The sequence below is a fragment of the Cajanus cajan genome, chromosome 2 (genome assembly GCF_000230855.2).
Source record: "Cajanus cajan strain Asha chromosome 2, NIPB_CcT2T_4, whole genome shotgun sequence".
Classification (NCBI taxonomy): domain Eukaryota; kingdom Viridiplantae; phylum Streptophyta; class Magnoliopsida; order Fabales; family Fabaceae; genus Cajanus; species Cajanus cajan.
The window spans coordinates 28,700,940-28,710,553 of NC_138518.1; the positions used below are offsets into that span (position 1 = coordinate 28,700,940).

At 49.0% G+C, this 9,614-nt stretch overlaps 2 protein-coding genes across 2 annotated transcripts; both read right to left on the reverse strand.

Moving 5' to 3' along the window:
- Nucleotides 1–2,870: 2,870 nt before the first annotated feature.
- LOC145954863 (uncharacterized) lies at nt 2,871–3,290 on the reverse strand. The gene has a single exon (XM_083069550.1). The coding sequence runs from the start codon at nt 3,288–3,290 to the stop codon at nt 2,871–2,873; it is 420 nt and encodes a 139-aa protein (XP_082925676.1).
- Nucleotides 3,291–3,667: 377 nt separating this feature from the next.
- LOC145954864 (uncharacterized) lies at nt 3,668–4,370 on the reverse strand. Its single transcript, XM_083069551.1, has 2 exons — nt 3,902–4,370; nt 3,668–3,786 (listed from the first exon to the last, which is right to left on the reverse strand). Exons 1-2 carry the CDS (start codon nt 4,368–4,370, stop codon nt 3,668–3,670), a joined length of 588 nt encoding a protein of 195 aa, XP_082925677.1.
- Nucleotides 4,371–9,614: the final 5,244 nt, after the last annotated feature.

Below are 9,614 nucleotides of genomic sequence, written 5' to 3' on the forward strand. Positions count from 1 at the left end.
AAATCCCCCCTTTTTCTACATGTACCAGTGTTTTTTTAGGGATTTAGGTGTATGCCTGCCCTTCACTCAGTTTGAGTGTGACTTTTTGAATTTTATCAACGCGGCTCCTTGCCAACTGCACCCCAATAGTTGGGGTTTTTTGAGGGCTTTTCAAGTCCTGTGCTCGGCCCTAGGTATAGGGTTATCATTGCCTGTTTTCCTCCATTTCTACCAACTTAAGTTGGGTGAGCCTCCCTATGGCTGGGTGTCCTTGAACTGTAGCAAGGCCGGGGGCTTGTTTTAGCTGTATTCCCAATCGTATAAGAGCTTCAAGAGTGAGTTCTTCCGAGTTCTGCCTAAGAGGCTGACCCGCTAAAGGATGAAGTGTTCTATTTTGGCGGGTTGCCGAGGTTCCCTCTCTACTGGCAGCAGTATCCGATCAAATTCAACGGGTCGGGCGGTCTTCAGCTGACAGCTTCGGATACTGTTGCCATTAACAACCTAGCCGCGCTCCCACGTCCCCATGAGTACCTTGTCATCCTCAGTTGTCAGGGCTTCTTTCATTTTCTTTTTCTTATATGTTGGATTTTTGTGCTTGCAGGTATCATGGGGAAAAGCAAGTGGCGCGAGCTGAAGGCCCGCTACAATGTTGCCGAGATCGAGGTTCCTGACCCCCTCGAGGAGGAGGTTGCTCCCCTTGAGACTCGCCGAAAAAGAAAGAGGGAGAAAATAAGGTCGGGGGGACCTCGACCCCTCAAGACGCTGGAGAGGTGACTTTGAAGGCTGCTGATGCCGACGCAGTCGACCTAACCGGAAGTCCTCCTCCTGAGGGATCTTCCCGAGCTATTGTGGAGGAGGTCGCTCGTGAGGCGCAGGTTTGCATTCTTCTTCTTGTGGTCTTTCTCCCATGTTGTGTGAGTTTTATTTTTAATAACTTATGATAATTTTTGTGCTTTTTATAGGCGGGTCCTGTGCCAACTTCTGTCGAGGTGCAAGCATAGCCGAGCTCGGGGGTTCCAAGGCTGGATACCTCAGCTGCTACGCAGGCGGCGCCTACCTCAACTCTCGCCGAGGCCCGCAGGGAGGGGCCGAGTTCTGGGGCGCCATCATCGACCCCTACGACTGTTGCGCCGTCGCCACCTCCGTTAGCGGCTCCGAAGGGGAAGTGCATCATACAACGCTTCGATGTCACTCGCCCCTTGGAGAGGCTGGACCATGTGAGCATGTCATCAGACATCGACTCAATGTGGAGTTCAGGGATGACTGTTGAGGCTTTCTACCCGCGAGGGTCGCTCCGCTCTGCTGACAAGGCGATCATCGAGAAGGTCAGGCCAGTGGAGGGCCTAGACTCTGCGGAGGTCTTCATGTATAGGTCGATCACAATCGTGGACCATTAGAAGCGTAAGTGGTTGAAGATGCAGTGGGAGTTCAAGAGTGCTAGAAGCCAAGTTCAGCCGCTAGAGGAGGAGAACCAGGCTTTGGGGGCCGCTCTGAGCGACGCAATAAAGAAGAATGAGGCCGAGCTGCAGGCCATGGGGAGGGATCTCGCAAGGACTCAGAAGTCCTTGGAGATTTCTTTGAGGGCTAATGAGGTCTATGCTGCCCAGGTTGGCGAGCTTCAAGAGATCGCCAATTCTTCTCGGGGTCGAGTGCGCTCTCTCGAAGACGAGGTCTCGGGGTTGAGAGCTGATCTGGAGGAGGCGGCTGAGAGGCGTCTCTGTGACGAGGTGCTTCTGGCGGGTAAGGAGGAGGAGGCCAGTGCCTTGAAGGTAGACCTTGATCAGTTGGCTGCGGCGAAGGCGGAGCTAGAGAGGAGGCTCGTTGAGACCGAGCGAGCTGTTTTGTTTGAGCATAAGAAAGGCTTTGTCAAGGTAGCTCGTCAGGCGAGGTTGCTTGCACCTGGGGTCGACCTCTCTGCTATGCATGTGGAGAAAGAGGTGCGAGCTGGGCGGCTGGTGAAAGAGGACGACCTTGCTGACAGCTCGAGCGAGAACACGATTGCCTAGGCTCCTTTATGTAATAGCTTTAGTTTATTTCGTTTATTTTTCTTGCTCTCTGAACTTCTTCTTTGTATTGGTGAACTTGTTGTGTACATAATTTGCTTATTCGCACCACTAGTTGATTTTTTGCGTTTTTCAATATTATTTGCTTGATTTGCGTTCGTCCCAAGGTTAAGTCTTGACCTTGGTTAGTTATAGTATAACTCGTATCCAGGTTCGCATTTGACCCTTGTTTTACATAATGTGATTCGCATTAAGGTTCGAATTCGACCTTGCCTTAAGATTTCGTACCAAGGTTCGAACTCGACCTTGGCTTAAGATTTCGTACCAAGGTTCGAACTCGACCTTGGCTTAAGATAAAGTGATTCGTACCAAGGTTCGAATTTGACCTTGGCTTAACATAAAGTAATTCGTACCAAGGTTCGAACTCGACCTTGGCTTAACATAAAGTGATTCGCACCAAGGTTCGAATTTGACCTTGGCTTAGCATAAAGTGATTCGCACCAAGGTTCAAATTTGACCTTGGCTTAGCGTAAAGTGATTCGCACCAAGGTTCGAATTCGACCTTGGCTTAGCGTAGTGTGGTTTATACCAAGGTTTGAATTTGACCTTGGCTTGTCATAATGTAATTCGTGCCGAGGTTCAAATTCGACCTTGGCTTAAGATAAAATGATTCGTGCCAAGGTTCGAATTCGACCTTGGCTTGTCATGGTATGATTTCTACCAATACGGTATAAAATTAAGAGAATATGAGTGGAATGAGTCACTTTTATTGATGTTGTGGGTATGCCTCGTTAAAAACCCTCTCAGCCAAAACCCATTTTTCTATTTTTTGGGACAAAAGACTGAGTCGCTGAGCTCTTCTAGTCGGTACGCTCCATTTGTACATTTTCAGCTAAAGTAAAACTTGAGATGCGTGGCATTCCAAGTTCGTGGGATGGCTTTGCCGCTGAGCTCTTCTAGTCGGTATGCCCCATTTTCTAAATCTTTTGTGACCCGAAATGGGCCATCCCAGTTAGGCGCGAGCTTCCCTTCTGACGAGTCTCTTCGTGCTTCTCCTAGTAGTCGCCATACCAGGTCGCCGACCCGGAAAGAGCGAGGTCGGACCCGCATGTTATATCTTCTGGAAGCCCGAAGTTTACAGGCTTCCTCATGGATCCAAGCTTCCTCTCTGAGCTTGTCCAGTAGGTCAAGGTTTACCGCCGCTTCTTGAGCATTTTGCTCATTGTCGAAGACACGACGTCGATGAGACGTCTCGCCGACCTCCACTAGGATCATGGCATCAGCTCCAAAAGTCAGCCTGTAAGGCATTTCCTGCGTTGTTGACTAGAGGGGTACAGTGGTATGCCTAGAGGATGCTAGGGAGCTCGTCGACCCATAGTCCCTTGGCGTTTCCTAGCCGCTTCTTGAGTTCTCAGAGTATTACCTTGTTCACGGCTTCGGCTTGGCCATTGGTTTGGGGATGCTCTACCGAGGTTGGGAGATGTTTAATTCTGAGCTCTCAAAGGAAGTCTTCGAAGCTCTGTGCGATGAATTGTCTGCCATTATTAGTGACGAGAGAATGCGGGATTCCAAACCTGTAGATGATGCTTTTCCAAGTGAATTTCTAGACATTCTCGGCAGTGATCTTGGCCAGTGGATATGCTTCGATTCACTTGGTGAAGTAGTCGATTGCCACTAGGAGGAATTTAAGCTGACCCTTTGCGAGGGGAAATGGTCTGAGGATGTCCATTCCCCACTGGGCAAAAGGCCATGGTGATATCATCTGGTGGAGATGTTCGAGCGGTTGTCGATGTACATTGCCAAACTGCTAACATTCCTTACACTTTTGTACGTAAGCTTGGCAATCTGACTTCATTGTGGGCCAGTAGTACCCAGCCCAGAGTACTCTGGTCGTTATTGAGGGGCCCCGAAATGCATACCACATATCCCTCGATGGATCTCCTCTATGACATAGGTGGCTTGGGACCCCGCTAAACATTTCAACAAAGGAGTAGAGATGTCGCGTTTAAACAGTTCGTCTTCGACGATGACGAACTTAGCTGACCTTAGTCTCATCTTCCGAGCTTCATCTTTATCCTTGGGTAGAGTTCTGTCCTTTAGGTAGTTCCAAATACCCGTCATCCATCCCTGGTTTTCGCTGTCATTAGCATTGATGACCTTGTCGTCCAGGCTAGGTGAATTTAGAGTCTCCTGTATGATGGTCCGATGTTGCCCGGGGCATTCTGTGCTGGCGAGCTTAGATAGGAGGTCGGCTCTGGCGTTCTGCTCCTGGGGTACATGGTGTATTGTGAACTCATCGAAGGACGAGATCTTTTGGGATGCTGTATGGAAATACCTCTGCAGGAGGGTGCCCTTGATCGGGTATGCCCCGTTGAGTTGCTCCACCATGAGCTTTGAGTCGCTGTTGCAACTCACTCTCTACGCTCCGAGGTCGTGAGCCAACCTCAGCCCTGCCAGAAGTGCTTCATATTTCGCTTGGTTGTTGGTCACCTTGAAGCCAAATTTGAGCGATTGCTCTATGGTGACCTTATTCGGTCCCTCCAAAATGATACCTGCACCACCACCCTTAGAGTTGGAGGATCCATCGACGTGTAAAGTCCATACCTGTTGTTTCTTAACCGAGGTTAGGGTGAGTTTGGCCATGAAATCTGCCAGGTATTGAGCTTTTAAGGGGCCGCGACTTTCATATTTGATGTCGAACTCGGACAACTCTACTGACCATGCTATCATTCATCCAACGAGCTCCAGTTTTCTCAAGATCTGCTTGATCGGGTAGTCGGTTTTGACGACCACCTGGTGACTCTGAAAGTAAGGTCGGAGGCGCCGAGCTGGGGTGACGAGTGCTAGTGTAAGCTTCTCGATCATTTGATACGTTTTTCCGTGTCTTACAGGACCCGACTGATAAAGTAGATTAGTGTTTGCACTTTTTGGTGCTCTTGTACTATGACTGCGCTGATCGCGCCTTCTGCCATGGCCAAGTAGAGGAGGAGGTCGGCGTGATGATCCGGCCTCTGAAGGACTGGTGGAGTCGTGAGGAAGACTTTGAAGCTTTTGAAGGCCTCTTCACATTGGTCGGTCCACTCGAAGTTCTTCGGCTTTCGCAGTAGGGTGAAGATGTGCCCTGCTTTCTCCGCCAACCTGGGGATGAAGCGGGAAAGGGAAACTAAGCTTCTTGCCAGGCGTTGGACGTCCTTCACGGTCTGGGGGCTCTACATCTGGATAATGGCTTTGCATTTCTCCGGGTTGGCTTCAATGCCCCTGCTGGTGATCATGAAACCAAGAAATTTACCTCCCTGGACGCCGAAGACACACTTCTCTGGGTTGAGGTGCATGTTGTGTTTTCTGATCTGGCTGAACACCTCGGCCAAGTCGGCGGCATGAGCCTTAACTGACAATGTCTTGACGACCATGTCGTCCACGTATACCTCCATGTTCTTTCCAATTTTCTGCTGGAATACCTTGTCCATTAGACGTTGGTAAGTGGCTCCAACATTTTTAAGGCCGAAGGGGATCACGCGATAGCAGAAATTTGCGTGGTCGGTGATGAAAGCTGTATGCTCCTCGTATGGTGGGTACATCATGATTTGGTTGTACCCGGAGTAGGCATCCAGGAAACTGAGGAGGGCGTGGCCAGAAGCACTGTCAACCAACTTGTCGATGCTCGGAAGGGGGTATGAGTCCTTGTGGCACACCTTGTTAAGGTCGGTGTAATCGACGCACATACGCCCCTTCCTCGAGTTCTTCTTGACTAGTACCACGTTTGCCAGCCACGTGGTGTACCTGACCTCGTGGATGAAGCCCACGTTTAGCAGCTTTTGTGTCTCGGCTATGATAGCTTCTCGCCTTTCACCGCCGACCTTTCATTTTCTCTAGGCTACTGGTTTCGCCTCTTTGCGAATTGCCAACCTGTGATAGATAAAGTTAGCATCTATACCTGGCATGTCAGCGCTGGACCATGCAAAAAAGTCGGCGTTCTTGGAGATTTCGGCTTCAATTTGCTGCCTTAGCTCTGGGTTTAGCTGTCGGCTTATCTTTGTGCACTGTTCAGGGAATTTATCAATCTGGAGGTCATCAAGTTCATTAGTGGGACTTGGCCGTTCGTCATGGGATTCCGACCTTGGATCCAGGTCGGGGATGTCCACCTGGGCTATGTGGGCTACTGTAGGAGGGTCACTTTTGTGGCGCTCCTCGGATGGCGAGACCTTCAAGCTTTCAGCATAACATTGTCGAGCTGTCTTCTGATTTGCTCGGCGGAGACGATCTTGCCACTGCTCCCTAGGAACTTCATCGTCAGGTGTGGGGTAGACACTACAGCTCCGAGCTGGTTCAGTGTAGGTCGCCGATGATGATGTTGTAGGATGTGTTGGCCTCCACAAGGAGATATCTGACCATGATCCTCCTTGAGTCAGGAGGGGTCCCATAGGTTGTCAGCAGATCCACGTACCCTCGAGTGTGAACTCGCTCGCCTGCAAAACCGACTAGGGGTTTTGTGTGAGGTTGAATAAGGGAGTGGGGGATGTCTAACCTTAGGAACGTCGGCCAGTATAGGACGTCAGCCGAAATTTCCTGGTCGATCAATGTTTTGTGGACTTCCCAATTGGCGACTTCTACAGCGATGACGATGGGATCATCCTGGTTTGGGCAGATGTCGGTGTAGTCGTCGTCGGTGAAGGTGATTGGTGGTGTGATGTGGTGCGGGGCTGAGGTGGCAGAATGAACGTTGTTGATTCTGCGCAAATGTCGTTTGCACGCCGAGCTGATGGAGCCTCCCCCTACGAAGCCACCTGCAATTGTGTTGATAACTCCTTGCAAGGGAACTGACCCTGTATCCGGGCTCACCTCGGCTTGCACCGCAACACCAGTGTTTTGCTGAGAACTAGAAGGTTGGTCCGTGCGAGTCCCGGAACCTCAGCCTCGTCCTCGTCCTCGGTCGTGGTAGCCTCCTTTGTGACTTTGCTGCCGTTGGACGTATTGTTCGAGGTGCCCCCCTGGACGAGTTCCTCTATGCGATCCCTGAGTGTGCGGCATTCCTCGGTCATGTGGCCATAATATCTATGTTACCGACAATGCTTGGATTTGTCCGCATTATTGGAATTGTGTCCAGGTGGTGGCAGGGTGAGCAGATTTCTGTTGCTGGCCTCCTCCAGGATGTGTACTCGGGGTGCGTTTAGGGGGGTGTAGAAGTCATACCTCCCCCCTTTATTTGCCCTAGCAGCCTTCTTGAATTGGCTGTCATTGGTGACCTTCATCTTGTCTTTGTGGCCGTGGTTCAGCTTCGCCTGTGATTTTCCACGAGCCTGGTCGCGAAAAGCTGGGTGCTCTTCCATCTGAATGTACCCTACAGCTCGGGCACGAAGTTCGTCCATATCCAGGGGAGATCGTCGACACAGGCTATCAACGAATGGTCCTGGCTTGAGCGCCATGAGCATGGCGTGTAGGGCGACCTCGGGGTTCAAGTTTCAGATCTTAACCAAGATGCTGGCGAAACGCTCCATGAACTCCCTCAGTGGTTCGTCATCGCCCTGTCTGAGACTGGCCAAGGCGGCTGATGTGACGTGGTGAGGTCGACTCGTTGCATACTGTGTCGTGCATCATCTCACCAGAGTGTCGAAGTTCTCAATTGATCTTGCTGGAAATTGGGTATACCAGGCGAGTGCTGCTCCCTTCAGCGAGGTCGGAAAAACCCTACACAGAATAACATCCTCATTAGTGTATAGGTTTACCTGTGTGACATACAGATCGATGTGCTCGTCTGGGTCGGCAGTGCCATCATAACGGTCGATGTTGAGAGGCTTCCATTCGAAAGGAAGGGGTGTCTCTATGATGTCGTCAACAAAGCGATGGCGGCGGATGCTTGCCCTATGCCCTGGGGCTTGGATAGGCACATTGCTGACTTCATGGTCTGACCTGTCCGTCGGCACATGTGACCGATGTACAGTAGACCTGTGGGTAGGTGCCTTGGGTGCAGTCGATGGCTGGGAAATCGAGTGTCCCTCTTCATTGTTCTGATTACTCGGTTGAGGGGGTTGATCAGAAGGGCACCTGGGAAGCTGAGCGCAAATGCGCTCATTCTCGGCACGCAGTGCCGCTAGGTCAGATTCGTGTCGAGCACGGATGTTCTCCAGGTCGACAGCGTGTTGTTGTCGTATTTGCTCGACCTGTTCGATCAGTCTTCTTAATGTTGCTTCACCTTTCATTCTTGTTGTGCGATCTAGGTCGTCTATTGCTCGTCTACTATGGCTTCGGGTGAAAACCATAAGCGTGGCTAGTAAGAGATGTCTTGATCGGCCCCACGGTGGGCGCCAAATGTTCTTACCGGAGATCGGTCGTAGAGACGATCTGCTGGGCAAGATTGGTGAGCCTTCTTCGCTGGGTACATTTGCTGTTCCAGAGCGGGGGTGGTACCTGCAAAAGAGACTCCGATACTAAAGTTAGTGCTTGTAGATGTATGAGTCTCGTATAAGTAATACACGTACCTTAGTGTGAATTAGGGTTTCATTGGGCCTTGGGCCTGAGATTAGTTATGACCTATTTAGATAGCGGGCCTTGTCCTGGCCGATGTCGCCTAGCGTGTGTCCGAGGTCGTTCTGCGCTGTGATGCAAAGCTAGAGCTCGGCTTCGTGGTACGGATAGTACAACAATAGAAAAAGAAGAAGTTTCAAATAAAGAAACAAGCTTTGAGAGAGAATTAGGGAAAAGTTCATCCAATTCATTAAAACCTCAAAACTTTTCTACAAAATGGGTCAAAACTATAATATATAGAGTTTAGTTGCCTTATGGTGCAAGCTAGAATAACCATGGTTAAGTGTAACCATGGCTATCTATATTGTACTTAAGTTAACTAACTATAGTTAAATTTTTACAAGTCTAGTTAGTTGTCTAGAAGCTTATGGAGCAAGCTAAACTAATCCTAGTTTAAGAATAACCTAGGTTAGCTTAAGTTAACTCCAACTACCTAACCTAATCATTACAACTACTAGACTAATGATTACTTTTAACAAGTTGTTGAGATGTCATTATCAAAGCCATGTGACTTAATTTGTAGCTTAGATGGAAAGCTTAGCGTGGTTTGGATGTCCAAACCACTTGCATAAGCAAGTGGACGTCCAAACCTATGGGCCATAAAAAAGATTTGGGTCATTCAAGCCTAAATAAGTCTAACAAAACTTTGCTAGTTACACTTCTCCTAATCTACTAATTACACCCTCAAGTAATACAAGGGAAAAATTACCTACACTACTTGACCTAAAATACAAGGCCAAAAATATCCTAATACAATTACTACTAAAATAAAGTACAAGTAAGAAAAATTTATAATAACAATAGGAGTCCTTTGAGGTAGAATAAGTCTCCAAAGGTAGGGTACCTTAAAAAATAAGGGTAAGTGTCATACAATTCTCTAAACCAACTTTATCAACCTTCACCCTCCTTGGACTTATCTTTTCCAAAGGGATTCTTGGGAAGTAGGTTTCCATCACTTGTATTCTAGCTAACTAACTCTAGTTCGAATTTGAAATTTTTGAATTTGATTTTTCCCTCCAAAAGTGACATCCCAATCTCGATCTAAAAGAGTAAAATAGATCTTGCCACATTATGTGGTGTAAAAGGTGTTGTAGACACCTAATTTCCTCC

What these genes read in the sequence shown, in the direction of transcription:
- LOC145954863 (XM_083069550.1), bottom strand. Translation starts at nt 3,290, where the DNA reads ATGCCTTACAGGCTGACTTTTGGAGCTGATGCCATGATCCTAGTGGAG.
- LOC145954864 (XM_083069551.1), bottom strand. Translation starts at nt 4,370, where the DNA reads ATGGTGGAGCAACTCAACGGGGCATACCCGATCAAGGGCACCCTCCTG. An exon ending in GATCCATCGAGGGATATGTG is followed by an intron (nt 3,787 to 3,901) that starts GTATGCATTTCG and finishes GAATGTTAGCAG; the next exon opens with TTTGGCAATGTACATCGACA.